A 22,450-nucleotide genomic window follows, 5' to 3' on the forward strand; every position below is an offset into this window, starting at 1 on the left:
TACGCAGACCTTTTTATTTACATTATTTCGCTTTATTTTTTCAATTTCGTCAAAAAAAAATGGTAGCGATATTTTGTTTTAATTATTGATTTCAGAAAAAAGTTAAAAAACCACAAACTTCTAAACTTGTTTTGTGATACAGTTAGCATAGCTTTTAAATGACATAAAAAACTACTACACATTAAAAGTTTTTCTGTCCCACTGACTACTAAAATAAAAATACCATTTGATTTAGATGATGCTTCAAAATAACTGCCAGAATAACTTCCCGTAGGAATGACCAAAATGGCTGCCAGGTGAAAAGCTTAGTTGACTAATACAATAAAGGGTTTTAAAAACCCCTCACATATTAAACTTATAAGACAAAAAGAAAATCTATAATAGACCTTCGACTGCCTACGTCATAACTATACAAGGGTCTATAGCGTTTGGAGTTAGGTGGTCATGGATGTCATATTACATCTGCCTTTCTGAGCTAAGATGTATTTTTGCTGTGGCTTTGTACACTATATATTCCGCATCTAAATAAACAACCAATTATAATTTACATACATTATTCACGTTAGATCAAATATAAGTATATTACGATAGAATATATAGGATTATAATCACATTTTATAGTAATACATTGTGTGACGGTACTGCGTGACAAGACCGAATTTAAACCTCGATGGTTAGGCGTTTCAATGTACGATAGGTGGCGTAAACGCAGTATCAACGTGATTTTACCGAACCGGTCCGCTTCACTGGTTCACTTTGGAGTACGAGAAACAGACTGGTTGACTTGAGCAAAACAACAGAGTGGACGCTTTTACGTCGGAGGATAAAAATAGATTTCCGCTGTCAGCAGGTCTATTTCTAGTTAGCTTGACGCAGCTGGGTAGCGGCTATTTCCTCCCCAGCAGGACGTGCTCCGCTCAGCCGGGCTCAGCCCCCTCGCCTCTACCACGCATGCCAGTTGTGGTCCTCCTGTTGGCATAAAGAGGAGAAAATGGTAGAATTCTTCCCCCCCCCCCTTTTTTTTCTTTAAAAATATTTATTTATTTATTTATTTATTTTTTAACCCTACAACTGTTTACAACTTGCATAGTTCCCATTTCTGTATAACTGTATATCTCAGATTTCTGTAAAGTTATTTATTTCATATTCTGTATAGTTTTTCATATTTATATCCTGTTCATATCTTGTACATAGTTGTACTCACTACAGCCTGTACATACTATTCACAACATACTTCATACCGTGTACATTATAACATACCATAATAGACCCATTTCTGTAATATACTTACATATCTATATTATTGCTAGTATATATTGTAATATATCTATATCACTAAAGCACTTCTGGATGGATGCAAACTGCATTTCGTTGCCCTGTACCTGTGCATGAGCAATGACAATAAAGTTGAATTCTATTCTATTCTAATTCTATTATTTTTCATTTTGTGAATACCTGGTAATATTAGTTTAATTAGTTTATTAGTCATTAGTTTTCACATTTAGCAACAAAACTCAGTGCATCACAACTCATCTTTGGATTTCACTGTAAAATAAAATTGTCTTTCACTTTTTTACTTCTCACTGGTTTTAACAGCTAAACAGTAAAAACTACAGTAAAATTAAAAGTGGACTACTTTTATAGAGTTACCAGTTAACCCGAAAAAAGCATTTTAACTGGTTGATACTTACATTAGAAATAATGCTGTGGTACAGCCTAAAATATATAGCAGAGTATTCATCTCTAATCTGAATTTGATAACAGCCAAAAAATTATAATATTTCACTTGCCTACAGTGAGCAAAACATTCAAATAATATACTTCAGTCTATGTTGGGAGCCTATTAAGAATACAAATGTCATTATTTATAGAAATTACGTTACACACATCTGATATGTCAACATTAGCAATATTCGCATATGACACAAAACCTTTTTGTTCTAGAGGGAATGTAAAGGCGTTACTAAATATGGTCACTTCAGAAATCTGCAAAGTAAAAATAAGTAGTTTTAAAACAGTTTATTATTATTATTATTATTATTGTTGTTGTTGTTGTTGTTGTTTTTAAAGCAGCATATTAGGACGACACAAAAAAGGTTTTGAATTACTGTATGTGGAATGAAGCTGTGGAGCAGACTGAGAAATGTTCCAGCATGACTCAGTTTCAAAAAGTGGTGCAAAAATATCTATGTCTGTGTTTTTTTTGTATGTTACTATGTTACTAGATGTTATAAACAGTATACCTGTCATAAATTATAAGGAAAGATTTATTATAGGATAGGGCACAAACAGGAAGGAAATTTATCTAGACAGGAGGACAACGCAAACAGACCACTTATGTTCTGCAGCGCCACAATGTGGGAATAATAATGAATTGTTCTCTTTACCTCCTCCTCGCGCTTTACCTCGTGTCTCCACAAGGAGGGAGCAACGGTATGCTGGCTGCTTTAGGTGCTGTCGGAAATCTAATGTATAACTTGGAAGCGATAGCCAAATTAGACAAGTATATACGCGTCAGCCAACTAGACAAATTGCCTGTTTGTTTGCAAGTAGCGAACACGGTCAATGTCCGTGCCTGCTCAGACACACGGACTGTTTTCTTGAAGTTAAGAGACAGCACATGTCGGGGACGTTTATTGTTGCAAAAAAGCGTTTCAAAATCATTAAAAAAAAAACTACAGATGTTTCATCTTATACAGCAGTTCAGCCCATCGCCCATTTATGGAGAGGAAATGTGTCTTTTCACTATTCACATTTCACCCAAACTATCAGTCACTTTAGGGATGACCAACAAATCCAAGAACCTGTTTGAAAACAGTGTGACCTCCTTGGTCCCGTGTGGTGTGTCCAGCCAGCTGAAGCAGGACCGCCCCATAGCCTACATATTAAATCGCTGTACTGCTCAGACTGCCCCCCGTTTTTTGGCAACAGCAGCGGCGCAGCCCCTCCCGAAGGAGGAGAAGTCTGATTAGACGCCAGTTTTATTGCGTTGTCATGTTTCACAAGGAGTCCAGATGCTCCGAGGCCGTCTGACACTGTAATTTCATGGATGCACCCAAAGCCTGAAAGAGGAAAGTTATTTCTTTTCATTCCTCTCAACTCTTTCTTCTTCTTCTTGCGCTTCTACTACAAGCAACCAAGTTTTCATGGGTGAACATCGTTGGTGCAAACTGTAGTATTGTGTTTGGTGCAAATCTTGTTCGCTTGTCAAGATGCAGTTCCGCACCTTCCTTGACGTAAATGTTGTGGACGTGCAGAAAAGAAGGAATCCTTCGAAGCACTATGTAAGTTGTATACTCTCTCTCTGTTCTGTTCTTGTTCAAGTAGATCACCAGTGCAGTTATTGTGTATTGTCTCTGTGGAAATTTAACCCATGCTATGCAGCTCTGTGGACGCCAGTGTTGCTCTGAGGGTCCATTACTTTCACCAAACAGCTGTTGAACGGACCTGGTGCTTTTTTTTTTTTTTTTTTTTTAATTTAATTTAATTTTTTAAATAGAGACATTCATGGTACCCAGAAGATGTCTCTTTATGACTGTGGTGATCTGAGGCGTTGTATTTTTTGTCACCACATGGCTTTGATTGAAATGTAGATACAACCTATTACATTTGATTTTGTATATACTTGACAACAGTGATTTAATATCAGGTCATTTAAAAAATATCAGATGCTTTGATTTATTTGGGTATTTTAATAAACTAAAGTAATTGTGTTTTAAAAAATGTTTAAAGTAATAGTCTTCTTGCAAGCTTTTGCTTAGTGCTGTACTGTCGTGCCTGAAAAACACCAGTATTTTATTTTTGCCTGTAAAATACAGTGTCACTGTGTCTGACGTCTGACAGAGCCGACAGCATGCACTGAGGCTTAAAAACACAAACAAACTGAAATCACATATACGTGACAGCCAGCTGGATGAGGATCCTAAGACTTGGGCTGCACCCTAAGCAGCGCCATCGTCTAAATAGACGTAGCAAAAGTAGTAGTCAGGGATTTGCAGCTATATTTTTTACACACATATATATTTAATCTTTTAATTGTGTATATGGCATGCAGACTAACTGTGGTGCCCTGTTTCCCAAGTGATTTTTTGCTTTTCATTGTTCACCTAACAATCTAAAGTGCAGAAAAAGTGATGTTTTCATGTTTGAATGTTAGATGAGAACGAGCTAACCCAGGGATTAACTTTATTTAAATTCTGTTAAGCTGGGACCATTGGTAACTGATATGTTTTTTTTCCTCAAAGGAGAGCTCATTTACAAAGCAAATGTGTATGCTGTAGATGTCAAACCTGTAATTTAAGTTTTGAGCCTTACTTCTTGTTGAGGCTAGAATGGGTTAATATGGATTTGAACTAACACAACACCAAACTTAGCATACATATCTACACAACAACTACCCAAATTCACTTAAATATATCATATTAATGGATGAACAGATCACTCTTTACAATAACGTTTTGGTTGACAAGTAGTCTCCTTTTTATTTCGTGTTTGTTATTCATTAACAAACATTTTGCCCCATTGAAACAAACAAACCCCTACTTTAAACAAAACAACTACAAACAAATAACTAAAAAGTATTTCAATTCTACACTGCATTAACGTTACAAACAGATAAAAATCACAAGTTGCCTTCAATAAATGCATTTTTTTCACTCTGACCTCAAATGTCATTACTGGTTAAATAATAGTGCATCCCTAGTCACAGTTAAAGCAGGAAAAGTAATTAATTAATACTTCAGATGAATACTTCAAATACTAGTGCCCCCGAGCACCAACCCACTTTCTTGAATTTGGCCTACTCGCAGTGAACATAACTGTGTTTGTGGATTACCTGCAACATATGAAAACATGACAAACACTTTCGACCCTTAGACTATATTCAAAAGCTGGAGATTACCTCCCAATCTGAAGACTTACCTCAACTCAATTCACATTTATTTACAACGCACATGTTAAAAAAAAAACAAAAAAACAAATCAGAAATAAAATCAGTACTGAATCTTTTATGTACTGTTTGTGATTATGTCACTCATGTAACAGTGGCTGTCTGGCTGACTGTCTATATGGGCAAACGTGATATATCAGTTTAAAACTTTTACATAATTCAATGATTGCTGTGACTTAAAGTCATAAAATGCAATATCACTAACCGTAAGTTTAAGTTTGGATCGTCCTAGTCGAATTTGTGACACCACATTTCAGATTAGGGTCATTTATTTGATGCCACATAAGGTACATATTATTAGGAAAGAATTGGTGTACCAAGAGGTAATCTTTAAAATAGCAAGGATCATATTGATCTATTTTTTTGGAGGGAATGTACCATCCGAATGTCTTTATACCGATATGAGGTGCTGGTGCCAGTTTTGCTTTTTCCAGGCACATTCCCATGTAAACGTCATCAATAGGAAAAAGTGGAATGGCATTGGAATAGCTATGTATCATTAAAGCTGTAAAGCTGGACAAAAGAAAGCCCCCACCACCACAATAGTTGGGGTAAACATTTTTTTCATATACTTGAGATGGAACAAAATACTTGCTCCTGTCCCATCTTACAGGAAATCCATTCTTTATCAGAAAACCAGTAAACAGATGCTGGCTTCCATTATTTTCACGGCGACCATGGAGGTAGTCCACAATATTGTCCGTATTGGCAAAAACGTCATCATCACCATTTAGCAAAAAATTAACTTGTTGACAGTTCCTTTTCATCCATTTGAGGAATAGAACCTGCTTTAAAGTGAGATTAAAAAATGTATCTTGAAAGTCCCATTGGAGGATGTCATTGTGTTCCTGGTGCTCTGTTTTGAGGAGTTTGTTCAATCGCTCTTTCTCAAAGTCATTACCCATTGTTCCAAGGATGAAAATCCTTCGAATCCGCAAACCTTTGTATGACCTCTCTTGAGCCCAGGTTTTTCGCAGCACTTCACGTCGTTCATAATGCATGGGGGAGCTTTTAATTACAAGCAGAAGGAAGATGTCTTCAGGTTCTTCGATGCCTCCGCATTTGTCAGGAAGGTCCAGAATCATGGGAAAATAGCGACAGTGACGATAGTAAAGAAAGTCTTTAAGTATATCAGGGAAACCATCGAAGCCTGAGATTCTGGCAGCAGCCATGTTTTGTTCACATTTTGGGAATGAGTATTTATAGGAATTGTTATACATTTTTACAAGTTTTGGTGAGCGGAACATTTCAGTGTCGCTATAATATTGAAGAAAAAAAACAATAGAGAGAAGTGATCCTAAGAGCATAACAATTTCGATGTGGCCGGCCCTGGAAACAGTGAAAAAATAAATAAATAGTCACTCAACAGAAATTTCAATCAGGCATGTATCAATAAATAACGCCTTAAGACATTCAGGTACTACAAACATATCATATCGTACATACATAGCATAGTTTCTATAGGCCATGTCTAATGCATGACTAACTAAAAATGAAGTGTGGTCTCTCTGACTTGGCTCCCTGTTGAACCAGAAATGAATTGAAAATCCAACTCCTCACATACAAGCTCTTGAATAATCAGGGCCCATCTTAATTTAATGACCTTATAGTACCGTATCACCCCATTAGGGCTTTTTGCTCTCAGGCTGGTTCTGTGGAACCAGTTTCTAGTTTGGATTTGGAAGACAGACACCCTCTCTGCTTTTAAGTTTAGGCTTAAAACTTTCCTTTTTGATGAAGCATATAGGTAGGATTGGATCAGGTGATCCTGAATCCTCCCTTAGTTACGCTGCACTAGGTCTAGGCTGCTGGGAGATGAACATCCCATGAAGCATTAAATGTTTCTTCTTCAGTCACCTTTTTCACTCACTATGTGTTTTTACACCTCTCTGCATTTAATTATGTGTTATTATTAATCTCTACTGGTAGGGAGTCATATTCATTTTGAGGTTTTCTGTTTTCTGTGTAACATTGTAAGGTCTTTACCTTACAATGTAAAGCACCTTGAGGGAACTTTTGTTGTGATTTGACGCTTTGAAGGTAGGCCTCTGAAAAGCACATCACTGATGTTACCAGTGATGACATACTATCAAACTACCAGGCAACCTTGCTTTTATACAGGAGTATAGCCAGAATTAACCAGCTACTGCCCAGCTGACTCGAGTCCACTATTACAAAGAGATGTATTGCAGAGGAGTTGCACTCACTGGCACAGACTGACTTGGATTGATTGCAGCTTGTTGATAATATTTCTGCCTTTAAATTACACAGCTGTTATTTGCAAAAATGACAAAAATTCGTCCTAGAGGGCTTGGAGTCAATCAGAGTGACTCAATCTTTGATTTCCCCAACTACCTGCAGTCCTCTTTGATAAGGAGGTTAATAAAAAATAATAGCTTAATATAACTGATATAGGAACAGTACATTTTGTTGTGTTACATTTTAGGATTGATCTCTTATTGAAACTTCTTTGGAGGAATTCAGATTTTGGAGTCATGGTTTATATCGGATTAAACATTTTTTATTTTATTTGACATTTTTCAAAAAGCTCCGGATATTCTGTAATTATATAATAAAACATTTAAAACTGTGTCTAACTAAATGTAACCATTCTTAGGTTACACCATAAATGACAGAAGTATATTAAAAAGTAAAAGTGCTTAAAAGTCCTAAAAGCTGACCAAATCAGTTAATAAAAACAATGTGCTAATTCTGCTGCTGACTTCAGTGTAGACAAAGGAAACAAGCATAATAAAACTAGCTACAGAAAATTCACAATCAAAAACATGATTCTTTGCCCTCAACAAAACTTTCATCAACTGAAATGTATCAAATCAAAGGTGTTTTTACTAAAATAATATATCATTAAAATTAGTTCGGAATAAACTGAATATATACCAATCAAGTACATTTAATTTGATCATATTCTAATAAATTTACTTTTGACATTATACTTATGTAACAAAATTGCATGCAAAATGTCCATATAATCAAATTACTTAAAGTCAGCATTTTGAACATAACCTGAACTCTTCACCTTGAACAGGTGTGACAAAGACTGAAATGGATATTGTCACTAGAAACAATCTTCCATTTCACTGAAACGCTAGAAGAAGCAGATCATCCTGTTTTCTTCACTGTTATTTCCTAAACGTCTGCGAAACAGTAAGTTTTCTAGCGAACTATTAACTGTGATAAAATGCAAATTCAATGAATAATAAATCATAATGCTACAGAACCCCCCCCCCCCCCAACACACACACACACACACACACACACACACACACACACACACACACACACACACACACACACACACACACACACACACAGAGCGTTAGTATTATATCATTCTAGCTTTAATGCTAGAATTGTTTGACTTATAACTTATCTTTATTTCCTCTTATAGTTAACTTGTAAAGGAATAGAGTCTCTCAGTGATAGTGTATTTGAAAGCTAAGAATCTTTTTCAGGACTTCTTAGAATGACAGAAAAGTTCTCATTCAAACATCATCTCAGCTTATCTTGTCTAAACCAATACAAGTTGTAACAAAATTAACCTCCTAAAGCAAAGCAAAATTCAATATTTTGGTCTAAATAACCCAAAATGTTATGTCCACATATGTGAACGCCAGGTCCTAGGAGGTTAAAGCACATTATTGTCTTTATACAAACGGCATAATAACAGAAAAGTCAATGATTACCTGATCATTTTGTCTGACCGAAGTGAGGGCCAAGTCTCCTCTGATAGCTGAGTTAGCTGTGTGAAATACGAGTCACTGTGGCACACAAACTTGTTTAACTTCTCAGGTTGTGTTGCTCGTCATCGCTGAGACTTAACGCTCTAGCGACTAAGCTATGCAAAACCCCAGTCAAACTGGCTGTGGTCTCTTGTCAACAAGTGGTGACAAGGGAAAAATGTGGGGTTGGCCCATCAAATTAAAATTTGAATTTCCATTTTATTACTGCAGTTCCTGGTAGTTTGGGATTAGTAGTTAGTAGTTAAAGCGTGTATTACTTCTATGCTGTACTATTGTAATTCGTTACAGGCTGTTTTAAAAGCTTCCTAAAAAGCCTTCAGCTGATCCAGAGTGCTGAGGTGTGATTACTGAAAGGGACTAGAACAAGAGACCATATTTCTCCCATATTAGCTTCTCTTTATTGGCTCCCCATTAAATGCAGAATCAAATGTAAAATCCTTCTCCTGACAACATTATTTAAAAGTAGACTGGGAGGGAGAGCTTTTAGGTTCCAGGCTTTTCTTATGTGGAACCAGCTCCCCAGTTTAGATTCAGGAGACAGATACTCTCTCTACTATTAAGACCAGGCTTAAACCTTTCCTTTTTAAGATAAGATAAGATAAGATAAGATAGAACTTTATTAATCCCTCGGGTGGGTTCCTCTGGGAAATTCGATTTTTGATAACACTGGAACTGGTATTATGGGTGGATCAGTTAAAAAAATCCCTTAAAACCCTTGTTTAAAATCCCCTTTAACAGGAAGAAATCTTTGGCAGAACCGAAGCATAGTTTAAAATTACATCACTTGAATACACGAATATTCTTGATTCACTAGTAGTAGAAATAGTCTATGAGTTTCACTTTCTCAGAAAAAAGGTTACGTAAATTACAAGGTCACAATCTTAAGCCCACATTACATCTTATTGTTAACATGGATGGTTTGAGACCGTCTGTGACAGCTGAGTTGTCATTCGTGTTATACTAGTCTGCTTGGAGCCTGGCCTCTCGTGATAGGTATAATATGTTGACCGTCCATGCTCGCATGCTCGCATGCTTATATTCTTGATAGCATAACATGATAAATGGTAAATGGCCTGTATTTATATAGCGCTTTACTAGTCCCTAAGGACCCCAAAGCGCTTTACATATCCAGTCATCCACCCATTCACACACTGGTGATGGCAAGCTACATTGTAGCCACAGCCACCCTGGGGCGCACTGACAGAGGCGAGGCTGCCGGACACTGGCGCCACCGGGCCCTCTGACCACCACCAGTAGGCAACGGGTGAAGTGTCTTGCCCAAGGACACAACGACCGAGACTGTCCAAGCCGGGGCTCGAACCGGCAACCTTCCGATTACAAGGCGACCTCCCAACTCTTGAGCCACGATCGCCCCCCAGAGAGAAACTCTGAGAATAGAAGTATAATCAGGCAAGAAATGTCTCAACTGTCCAAAATATCTCTTCATATGATAAAGTCATTAAGACATGGCTTAGAGCCATACCTTTCTGAGTACACCTGATCTCATCCGATCTCAGGAGAAAAGAAAGTTTGGGCCTAGTTAGGATTTCGATGGGAGACTCCCTGAGAATACCAGGTGCTGTTGGTTTGGACTTGAGTAGTAGCGTGGGTCACCTACCAATTGGAAAGGATCCCTGGCTCCTCCAAGTATGCATGTTCAAGTATCCCTGGGAAACATACTAAACCCGAAGTAGCTCCTGATACTTTCACTCAGTGTCTGCGTGTGAAAGTCTGTGGTATGAATATGTTACGCAAAGCAGCTAGGCGTACATAAAAGTGTTGTGTGAAATTATTATTATTATTATTATGAGTTATTATGATTATTTGAATGAATTCATTTTAACAGGAAGAAACCTTTGCCCAAAATTGGCCCCTCCCCGAGCCTGCCATGTCCCTTTTTAACAGTTGCCAAGTGCTTACTCATCTTTCCATCCATCCATTCGCTTCCGCTTATCCTTTTCAGGGTCGCGGGGGGTGCTGGAGCCTATCCCAGCTGTCATAGGGCGAGAGGCGGGGTACACCCTGGACAGGTCTTACTCATCTTTATGTTTGCATTTTAGGATGACAATGTAATTACAGTCTTATCATCAGCAAGTGCAGCATGTTTGTTTTGTCACTGAAAGGTGATCTTTACAGGACATCTTTGTTTATATATATTTTAAATACCAAGTTCACACAAATAACACCGAACCCCAAATACTACTCCGTGAATGTCCACTGTGTGAATGTCTGTTTGAATATTAGTTAAAGTACTTCACAGGTGTGTGAATGTATGTGTGTGTGATTGTGTGACTCTTGCCAAAATTGAGTAGAAAGCCACTATATAAGTACCAGTCCACTGACCATATTTGGCAAAAATTAATATGGGTGTAATTAAAAGTGTATAATGCTTAATAATGTTAAGAACAATGTTTTTTGGAAATGGATAATTTGCAGATTTTCCTTGTATTACTGCAGGGTCTTTACCTCACATCACCTTTGGTATGATTTTGTGCTATATAAATACAATTGCATTGAATAACCAGAAATTTTAGGTATTGACAGTATGGCTGTGAAAAGCGATGAATCCTAGACCTTGATTTTTCATTCACAAACTCAAAATGTGCATTTTTTCCTGTGCTTTTATTTATAGTTAAATACTTGACATTAAAACTAACTGCATGCTTACATGCTAATGTAATTCTGTCAGGATGTGTCAGGATGTTAAACTCCTTCTGTGCCTGTTAGGATTCTTTATTATAGCCTCTAAGAGCTGCTTTTAAGCTGTGGACTTTCTGGCCTTAATGTTATCTCACTCAAACTGTTGAGCCATAACAGTTGAACCATGTCTCAGTGGGACAGCAAAAAAAATCAATTAGCCCATCAGGTCCAATTGGATTAATTAACCTGAGAGTTGGGATCAATTGAATCATCCATCTCCTGCTGAGGGAGGGTCCCCAAGGCAGCTAAAGACAGGGCACAGACCTTTTCTCTTGGGATTAAAGCCGGAGGTGAGGTTTGACTGGGAAGTCCCCCAGAGGGAATCTCATTATATATGAGCTAAGCAACTGGAATGCTTATCCGGTATTGAGAGAGGAAAGAAGCAGCCCTTTGTCTTTTGTCTCAACTGTCCAAGTGTGACTTCCTTCCAGGCAGTTGTAGCAGTGGTGCCAAAGAGTACATAGCAACTAAGCCTTGTTTACATATACTTCCAAAGGGTGCTTATGGTAGAGGAGATGTCAAATCCTCTGTTTACTATATTAACACTCCTGGTAACTAGATACTTACACATTTACAGTAAGTGCATGCTTATCAGCTGTGACTACCAATCGAGGTATTTAAACTCTCACAGCTTCGTGAATGTGTGTGAACAACAGAATTACACAATTGCTCTGAGCTCAGCTAAACACGGAAAGAAGAATGCAAATATCCAATGCATGTGGTCTGGTTTAAGCAGTGTTTTTTCTAGTTAACTCAACCTCCATGTTGAAAAAGAAGAAACATGAAATGTCTTTAGTTTTAGTCTTTGGTCAAATTAGTTAACCAAGCCTGAGGAGGCTTTGATGCATCTGTTTAGTAAGGCTTGGGAGGTCTGCATGACTGTGAGTCAACAGCCTTTACAAAATGTGATTGTGTTGTAATTTGGTATTACAAATTACTTTGTCAGCTCCTGACAAAGAACACCCTATTATAATGATTAAAAAGGCTAAAACACTGAAACTGATTAAAACAAAGCTAAGCTGAAATGAACAAACCCACTCTGGAAACAATTGAAAACTGATGGAAAATTACAAAACTAGCTAGAGTCAAGTCTGTGTGCCATTTGATTGTGCCAAAGTGTGAATACCTCAGTAAATAGCATGGTGCATTCAGTTAGTGAGTGTCATGTGTGGTTTCTTGTGTAAGCTCTCTTTCCTAAACTACACAGGTGCTATACATTTCTCCTGAAATCATGTGTGTAAGCAATTATACATGAAACAGAAGAAAAATATTATTATTGTTATTATTATTATTTTTTAAAAATCAGAATAACATAACATAACAATAAACATAAATATAAATATAAATACAACTGAAACATGACATTTAAAGTGTCACACATTATATCACTACTGTGTAGAGATCACCTTAAATTACCAAAAGTGACATCAAATATTAGCTTGGCAGCTGTGGCTACCCATCTGTTAATTGCAAGGTTAGTGGTTTAATTCCGTCCCAGCTTCTCCAGATGGCAAATTAATATTCTGATAATATTCTGCAACCCCTCCGCTTCTGAAGTGAACCGTGCTTTTGCCTAATATGAGAGAGTTTGGGCTGTCTGTGTCTAATTAGCGAGCTGCTGGAAAACTCTTTTGTAATAAGCAGAAGACTTCATTTCAAACTAGTAACTGATGTCCTTGCAGCTTGCCACCATATGTGTAAATGATGCTTTTATAAACACTCTGCACCATGGGTTTAGATGAAAATGTATTAGGTGTAGCCATCTGTTTCCGAACCTCAGGGTGAGCGCAGTTGTTTTTGGGGCTCTTTATTGTTGAGGTAAATAAAAAATTTATTTTGGGAGTATTTTGTAAGTGACCGATTTGTGCCAAGGAAAGGATACTCCCGTTTGCGCTTTAGCATGAGTCAGCACTTCCTTTCCTTGTTATCTTTTGTGGTGGTAGAACTGGCAGAACTTGACACAACGGAAGCAACTTTTCCCCTTCAAACGGTGGACTCATGAGACACTGGTAATGTAAAACTCAAAAATGAAAACTAATGAGAGTCTCATATTCATGTACAGCAAAGAAAATAACAGGCTTACAGCGTTTATTAAACCGCCGCATTCAATATTTGTACTTGTGAAATATTTGAATCAGCTGCATTCAATCGGCTGCACTTAAATACACAAGAGTAATTCAATATGCATGTTTTTAATGAGACACAATGCTTCAAATCTATTGGCCCTCTCATTGACCCCCTGATGGCTTTCCAATGTGTGACTGACAAAGAGAAACATAATGAATTTATTTGACCTTTGATGATCCTTTGAAGTAAAGTCAGAAAGGGGTAAAGCGGTGCCATGATGTCTCTGACAAAGTGATATTGTTCCTAATGGGCTTCTTTTGTTTGTTCTTTTCTCTGCAGGTGTACCTTATCAATGTTACTTACTCAGACTCCACTTCCCATGTCATCTACAGAAGGTACAGCAAATTCTTTGACCTACAGGTACGTTACACTGCAACGACTACAAAATAATTTTACAGATTTAATTCATAGTTGCACAGGCAGTTGCCCAAAAGCTCAATGTTTTGTATTAAGAATGGTTCTAATATGTCTTATGTGTTGTTGTATTGCAACATTAAACTCCGCAAGGCCAGTTTGACCTTTCAGTCAATGTCTTTCTGTTCAGCTCCTGTTTAGTGAAAGGTCTTATTTAAGGCGACTGCATGGAAATAGGAAAATAGGGGAAATCCAGTCACCAGATGCAGGAAAAAACATGACCTCAGAATGCAGAATGCAGTATGGGGCAAACTTCTGAGGCTCTTCTACAGGATCCTGTAGCAGTAAAATACAAACCCAATTCCAAAAATGTTGGGAGGCTGTGTAAAATGTAAATTAAAAAAAAAAAATCCAGTGATTTACAAATCTTATAAACTGGTATTTTTCTCAAAGTCTGTAAATGTTTGGGGACTGAGAACCGGTGTGTCTTTCCAATTATGCAAGGTCCCATTTTCTTAGGCATTAATGCACCCCCAAAACATTCTTTTAATGAAATTGTAAAATGTCTTAGTTTAAAATGTTTATATGTTTTCTATGCCCTGTTGTAAATAAAATAAGGGTTTATGAGTTTTGTGAAATCATTGCACTCTGTTTTCATTTAGATTCTACACAGCATCAACGTTTTGTTTTGGAAATGGGTGTTGTATCTGCCTTTTTGTATACTATAGTTTGTTTCTTAGAAAGAAAGTTAGAGTTAAACCCTAAATGAGTGCATTAAGTCCTTTTCTTGTAAAAGGCCGTCTGTGGACCTTCTCCAATGGCCCTCTCAAAGTGCAGTAAAGCACATTGGCTCTGGTGGGCTGGCTGTAGGAAACCCTTTGTTCTCTTGTCTCTTGCTAATAGCCAGGAAAAGTCTGCCCTGGTCTGTTTGACTGAAACAGACCTCCTCGCCTGTCTTTGTAAACATTAGTCTTGTGCATGGATCTCTGCTGCCAGGGTATGTTTGTCTGGTTGTGGTAATCATGAAGAACAACAGTCTGCAGCTGTCAATACAGAATGGTTAGGTTTAGGGCATTTGTTTGTATATATGTTGCATATAGTATGGATTGCTTAATACATTTTTAGAATTGAAGTCAGTAAGAATACTAAAGGACTATGCAGCTTAAGTAATGCAGTAAGGCCAGTCCCAAAATGCATTCGATTCAAAAGGGAGGCTCTTGTAGGTTGGGGGTTGTGGTAAAGAGCAATTTTGTCACCCTGACTTTAAAGATATAAGATAATAAGATAAGACAGCTATTGGATGCCTCAGAAGCAATAATTTGCAACAATAAAGGTTTCGTTGTCATCTGAATTTTCAAATACTCAATTCTCAAATGAGTTTGAGCTTGTTTGTGTGTCTGCCAACTGACACCTACAGTCTTTTCCAAACTCTTCACAGTTGCTCTCTTTTCGTAGCACAATTGCGTGTTTTGTGTTCGCAAGAAGCTGAAAAGAGGGGGGCCAAATGTGACCATGATCTCATCAGATAACCATGAATTCAAGTTGAAAAGCTAAATAAGGTCACAGAACAAGAAACGCCTTTTAAATCAATTTTTCATACCGTGTCTAAAATCGTTTTAGTAATTTAAAGCTGGCTATATACAAATCATTGTCATCAACAAGCTGTTTGGCTGATTGTCTTTTTAAAGATGAAGTATTTTCTTTTACTGCCAATTTGACATCCAAAAATGCACTCACTGCTGAAGTTTCAAACCTCTCCAGCACACTTAAGATAGTTCATAACTGCTCCTTTGGGAAGCAGTTATCATAAATTACCAGGATCCCGTCACCTTTTTTATCTGATTCCTCCCCCCTTTGTCTTTTCTGCTGACGTAAAGTGAAGTGCACTCTTTGTAATGCATGTGCAGAGTTAAGCACATTGATTTCTTGGTTTAGAGACATTTGTTTCTACGCTAGAAGATTGCTGAGCCTGAATTTCATCAAGCACTGTTTCTGTCGTCAAAGGGAAATGTTATTGACCTGCACATGTTTGACGTGAGCAGATTTGGTCAGTGTGTCAAGCGAGTGTGGTCTCCCCCTCCACACACACCCTTAAACCACAGCGTATAGGTCGCATGGGTCACAGCATTCCACAGGGGGGATTGTGGCGTGTGCAAGCTGGCCTGGTTTCCTTTTGGACAGAAACCTCTCCAAAATCCCTTAGTTGTCATTATTTTGGGATTGAGTGACTAGGCCAGCAGTGAGCTCTACCCTGTCTACATTATAATTTCTCTGTCCTACATTCCTGACATGAATCAGGACTTTAAAAGCTTTGAAGGGTTATTTTTCTCCAACATTGGTATCACACATTCAGAACGGCCTTTATTTAAAGGTTATTTAAAATGATACAGCAACAATTTAGCATTGTAATAGTGTAGCATAATGACAAGAGTTAGATCTTTTTTACCTTGGTTTTAACCCCCCCCCCCCCCCCCCCTCTCTCTCTCTCTCTCTCTCTTTAAGCTACATAACCAAGATTTCTCCTTGAAATTAGACCTGGAAGTGTAGCAGCTGTTAATGTAGTCCTATCCTGTTTGTTGTAATACTAAAAGCAGGAAGTGACAAGAACTGAGAAACACCTGGTAGGAAAAGACAAGGAGACACCTAAGACACAAATAAACTAAATGTGATCAAACTACATTACCCAGATTAACTACGTTAATGAGAACCAAAAGTAAGATGTGGAATTGGCAAAGGCACCATAATATGGTATAAAGCATTATTAAGGATGCACCATTTGGTATTTTAGAGCTATATTAGCAAGCCTGATTAATGACATGCATTTATAAACTGGATTTATAAGTCACACAGATGTAGACCTTCTAATTAATAGCAAATTGCAAATAAGATACAGTGGGGCAAAAAAGTATTTAGTCAGCCACCGATTGTGCAAGTTCCCCCACCTAAAATGATGACAGAGGTCAGTAACTTGCACCAGAGGTACACTTCAACTGTGAGAGACAGAATGTGAAAAAAAAATCCATGAATCCACATGGTAGGATTTGTAAAGAATTTATTGGTAAATCAGGGTGGAAAATAAGTATTTGGTCAATAACAAAAATACAACTCAATACTTTGTAACATAACCTTTGTTGGCAATAACAGAGGTCAAACGTTTACTATAGGTCTTTACCAGGTTTGCACACACAGTAGCTGGTATTTTGGCCCATTCCTCCATGCAGATCTTCTCGAGAGCAGTGATGTTTTGGGGCTGTCGCCGAGCAACACGGACTTTCAACTCCCGCCACAGATTTTCTATGGGGTTGAGGTCTGGAGACTGGCTAGGCCACTCCAGGACTTTCAAATGCTTCTTACGGAGCCACTCCTTTGTTGCCCGGGCGGTGTGTTTTGGATCATTGTCATGTTGGAAGACCCAGCCTCGTTTCATCTTCAAAGTTCTCACTGATGGAAGGAGGTTTTGGCTCAAAATCTCACGATACATGGCCCCATTCATTCTGTCCTTAACACGGATCAGTCGTCCTGTCCCCTTGGCAGAAAAACAGCCCCATAGCATGATGTTTCCACCCCCATGCTTCACAGTAGGTATGGTGTTCTTGGGATGCAACTCAGTATTCTTCTTCCTCCAAACACGACGAGTTGAGTTTATACCAAAAAGTTCTACTTTGGTTTCGTCTGACCACATGACATTCTCCCAATCCTCTGCTGTATCATCCATGTGCTCTCTGGCAAACTTCAGACGGGCCTGGACATGCACTGGCTTCAGCAGCGGAACACGTCTGGCACTGCGGGATTTGATTCCCTGCCGTTGTAGTGTGTTACTGATGGTGACCTTTGTTACTTTGGTCCCAGCTCTCTGCAGGTCATTCACCAGGTCCCCCCGTGTGGTTCTGGGATCTTTGCTCACCGTTCTCATGATCATTTTGACCCCACGGGATGAGATCTTGCGTGGAGCCCCAGATCGAGGGAGATTATCAGTGGTCTTGTATGTCTTCCATTTTCTGATGATTGCTCCCACAGTTGATTTTTTCACACCAAGCTGCTTGCCTATTGTAGATTCACTCTTCCCAGTCTGGTGCAGGTCTACAATACTTTTCCTGGTGTCCTTTGAAAGCTCTTTGGTCTTGGCCATGGCGGAGTTTGGAGTCTGACTGTTTGCGGCTGTGGACAGGTGTCTTTTATACAGATGATGAGTTCAAACAGGTGCCATTCATACAGGTAACGAGTGGGGGACAGAAAAGCTTCTTACAGAAGACGTTACAGGTCTGTGAGAGCCAGAGATTTTCCTTGTTTGAGGTGACCAAATACTTATTTTCCACCCTGATTTACGAATAAATTCTTTACAAATCCTACCATGTGAATTCATGGATTTTTTTTTCACATTCTGTCTCTCACAGTTGAAGTGTACCTCTGGTGCAAATTACTGACCTCTGTCATCATTTTAAGTGGGGGAACTTGCACAATCGGTGGCTGACTAAATACTTTTTTGCCCCACTGTACATCTGAGACTCTATAGGCATCAAGTGCATTTTAAATGTTAAAGTTTACAACAGTGCAGTTAAAACAGGAATGCATATGAACAAGTTTGGCTTGTTCCAAAGAACTGTCAGGAGAAAGACTCTTTTGCTTTAAAGAATGTGAGCGCTTTGGTTTTGTCTTGGAAATGTGCATCCGAACAAACAGTAAGTCTTGTTGAACACTGTCCTGTGGACAGATGAGATCGTGATAACAAAACAAAGCATATCAGCACCTTAAATGACTGTCAAGCATGGTGAGGGAAGGGTGATTATTTGGGCTTGTTTTGAAGCCACAATGTGAGACGATCTGTCCAATAGCCAAAGCTTTATTGAAACTGGGTCCCACAATAGCACAATGATGCCAAGCAGCAAGAGAATGGTTGGAAAAGAAAAGAATCAAGGTGTTGCAGTGGTTCAGAAAAAGTCCAGACCTCAACCTTAAAATGTTGTGGCAGGACCTTAAGAGAACTATGCATGAACTGAAGCAACGTTGTAAAGAAGTGTGGGCCATTCCTCCAGAATCTTGTGAGAGACTGTCACATAGAAAATGATTTCTTTAAGTCATTGCTGCTTAATCATGGGGTGTTTCATAGGAATTTCTAGATTTCTTTGAAATATTTAATATGACTGTAGTAAATTGTTAATATTACTCTATCCAAAAGGGTGTTGCACCACGATCTCGCTGCAGTAGACAACTGCAAAGAAGATGTCAAAACACACCCCAGCAATGAAATCTGATTGTTTTCCCACTCAGACATTCCTATCTCAGAACAGTTTCTTTGTCTTCTGTTACAGCTCAGTGTCTGTGTCGGTTTCTTCTTCCTTTCTCCTGTGAGCTCAGTTATTTTTAAATGGCTCAAGAGATTATCATTACAGTTTACAGAAGCTATTTCTGTTTTTTTCCAGTCACCATAATTCACATCATTGTGACAAAATAAAGATATGTTTGATGATTGACTTTTTATTGCAGTTCCTTCCTCTGGTATTTATTCACAACACTGATTACCAAACAGTGTGGAAAGAGACAGGACATGTCATTACATCATAGCACCTGTTGCCTGATAGACATTCCCCAGTGTTAACGCTACAACTTAAATACACTGCAGTTTCCTGGGCAGAGCGTGGGATAGAAATATAGATTAATTACACCATCTCTGCTCCCCAAAGCCTCTGAATTAAAGGTAAACAAAATATGAGGAGTGTTTTCAATCAGATTTTTGTTCCAAACTGTCCCATGGAGCTGTGAGTGTAGCCACGTAGATCTCCAGTAGTGATGTCATCCTCACTCCCAAATGAAAAGCTGAGGCAGTTTCTTACAAGTGTTGAGTGAACACTCCTGTATTAGAGGGAGTACACAGCTACATCCAGCTGTAAGCCTGATAACATGATGAGCGTGTAGCTTTGTGTATCAAATAAACAATATGGTTGTTATAACTACTGGGATTTGGAGGAATTACAGCCTAGCCTGTAAAGTTATGTTATTGCCATAGCATCCTAAACTACACAGTCTGGTTTACATACATATTTGATGTCGTGCCTTCTCGGCATTAGACTGTAATCACCGTAAGATTAGGAATTTTACCATGGCTATGTGCAGGTGTGGTTAACCAGGACGATTCTTTATACTCTGCACTTTGCTTTGCCCTTAAAACACAATAATGATGACTGTCCATTTCAAAGGAAAACATTTCTTGTTAGCAGTCTGTAGTTTGGGGGAGAGGGGGGAACATGCTATACCCTGGGAGAAATTTTTAGATTCAGCAAAGCCAGCAGATTAAAGTGGAAACGAAAGAACCACAACATCAAACCAAACCACCTCTTGCTGCACAAGTCCTACAAACAACTCCCACAGACCCAGACAGACTGGATCCAACTTTAACCTCCAAGCCTGATTCTGTTTGTCCACCTGGTTTCTTTTTGGCTCAGTTTAAACTGAGACCTTTCCTTCTCCTCCCAGTTGAGTGTGCTTCAGCTTGATACTCACAGAATTTGCTGGTAAAGCACATCTGGAACAAGGCAAGGGAGGAAAAATTAAGGCGTGGTTACATCTACATCTTAAACCTGTTACTGTAAGATGCTCTCGTGTGAATACAAAGACGATACTACAGTTAAGGTCTATCATTTGTTTGACAAAGATATATTTTCCTTTTGAAAGTACCACATCACAATGGATTTTTTAAATCAGGCAGTCAGCATGCGATGAAAGTTCAGACAGTCAGCTTTCTTTTATTCAAGGGTTTTTACATGCATTTTGCATTAACTGTTTAGAACTGTTAAGGTTAGTACACCCATTTTATACCCAGAGGCTCAAACGCAATTGGACAGTTGACTGACCAGTAGCTTCCTGGCCAAGTGAGGCCTGTTCCATTGTTATTTGGAGGGAAAGGAATTTATGGGCTTTGTATTTATGGCTTTCCACTGTAATTTAAAATATGAGGTCGGTGCAAGTGAAGGAGCCCATCGTTTGGCTGAAAAACAAAAATAAACCTTTCAGAAAGATGGCAAAAACTTTGAGTGGCCAAGTCAACAGTCTGGTGCATTATTTAAAGAATGAATAAAGCTGCCAACTCAGCAGCACCAAAAGGCCTGAAAGACCATAGAGGACAGCTAAAGTGCATGTTGACAGAATTATTTCCATGGTTTAGAAAAACAACTTTAGAACATGTAACCAAGTCAAGAAATCAAAATGGTAGGTGTATCATTGTCTGCAAAGTCTGCAATCAAGAGACGCCTTCACGAATGTTTACAATAAGGTGTAAACAACTGGTTACGCTCAAGAACAAGAGAGCCAGATTAGACGTTGCCAGAAAATAAACATAAAAGAGCCTGCACTGCTTTAGACCCATGAAACCAAGGTTAACTTGTACCAAAGTAAATGATGGCAAGACAAAAGTATGGAGAAGGAAAGAAACAGCTCACGATATCATCTGTCAAAAATGGTGGAGAAATAAGACATTGCCTTATATGGTTCCCACTACGTTCACTGATGATGTGACTGCCAATAGAAGCAGCAGGGTGAATTCTGAAGTGTACAGGGATATACTCTGTGCTCAGTTTCAGCCATATGGTGCAAAAGCAAAAGCAGCCCAAAAGTGGCCAGATTCAGCCAGTAATACGATCTCAACCCAGATGAACATGTTTTTCAGTAAATGCACAACCAAAGGGAAATATCCACAAACAGGAACTCCAGGTGGCTGGAGAAAAAGCCTGGCAGAGTATAAAGAAGAACCCACATTTACTGGGGTAGACTGGGGTAGACCTCAGGCAGGAGATTTTCATCCAGGTTTTAAAAACATTCCTTTTTGTGCCTCTGGAGATTTGGGACTGGGTTTAAAAAGCGTTGCAGTTTTTTAAATATTTAATGTAAACTTCTTATTGAAACCCTTTGAATTAAAGCCAAATGCCTACACTTCAATCACATACTTACTGGTTAATTTAAAATTCACTGTGGTAGTGTAAACAGGCAAAATAACAAAAACCATGTCCTTCTGCGGCAAAATACATACCTACTCTTGTTTGTAGTATGTAACACACATGCAATGCATGTTTGTTTGTTTTTTAGCACTCATCAAAACTTCACCAAATACAAAATATGCGTATCCAAGGAGAATCATGTTGAAACTGTTAGGGACAGCTACCCTCAGAAGGAAATCTTCACTGTAAAACAGTTGTTTTTCATTGTTTAGCTCTGTTTCGCTCCCTGCTTAATCTCTTGAGAGATTGATGCTGTAAATAGACATACAGTGGGGCAAAAAAGTTCCCCCACTTAAAATGATGACAGAGGTCAGTAATTTGCACCAGAGGTACACTTCAACTGTGAGAGACAGAATGTGAAAAAAAATCCATGAATCCACATGGTAGGATTTGTAAAGAATTTATTCGTAAATCAGGGTGGAAAATAAGTATTTGGTCAATAACAAAAATACAACTCAATACTTTGTAACATAACCTTTGTTGGCAATAACAGAGTTCAAACGTTTACTATAGGTCTTTACCAGGTTTGCACACACAGTAGCTGGTATTTTGGCCCATTCCTCCATGCAGAT

The 22,450-nt window shown here is 38.4% G+C and overlaps 2 protein-coding genes across 3 annotated transcripts in view; one reads left to right on the forward strand and one right to left on the reverse strand.

Moving 5' to 3' along the window:
- Positions 1 to 2,932: 2,932 nt before the first annotated feature.
- The window catches only part of LOC113034806 (SH3 and PX domain-containing protein 2A-like), a 61,702-nt gene continuing 42,184 nt past the window's right edge, over positions 2,933 to 22,450 (forward strand). For both annotated transcript variants that reach the window (XM_026189864.1, XM_026189865.1), the window contains exons 1-2: positions 2,933 to 3,284; positions 13,816 to 13,896. In XM_026189864.1, the coding sequence (XP_026045649.1) occupies positions 3,213 to 3,284; positions 13,816 to 13,896 (153 nt within the window). In that variant the 5' untranslated portion in view covers positions 2,933 to 3,212. The remainder of the gene's footprint in view (positions 3,285 to 13,815; positions 13,897 to 22,450) is intronic.
- On the reverse strand, positions 4,468 to 8,713 carry LOC113034807 (N-acetyllactosaminide beta-1,3-N-acetylglucosaminyltransferase 3-like). The gene is made up of 2 exons (XM_026189866.1): positions 8,653 to 8,713; positions 4,468 to 6,277 (listed from the first exon to the last, which is right to left on the reverse strand). Exons 1-2 carry the CDS (start codon positions 8,658 to 8,660, stop codon positions 5,161 to 5,163), a joined length of 1,125 nt encoding a protein of 374 aa, XP_026045651.1. The 5' UTR covers positions 8,661 to 8,713; the 3' UTR covers positions 4,468 to 5,160.

Source organism: Astatotilapia calliptera, chromosome 13 (genome assembly GCF_900246225.1).
Source record: "Astatotilapia calliptera chromosome 13, fAstCal1.2, whole genome shotgun sequence".
Taxonomy (NCBI): domain Eukaryota; kingdom Metazoa; phylum Chordata; class Actinopteri; order Cichliformes; family Cichlidae; genus Astatotilapia; species Astatotilapia calliptera.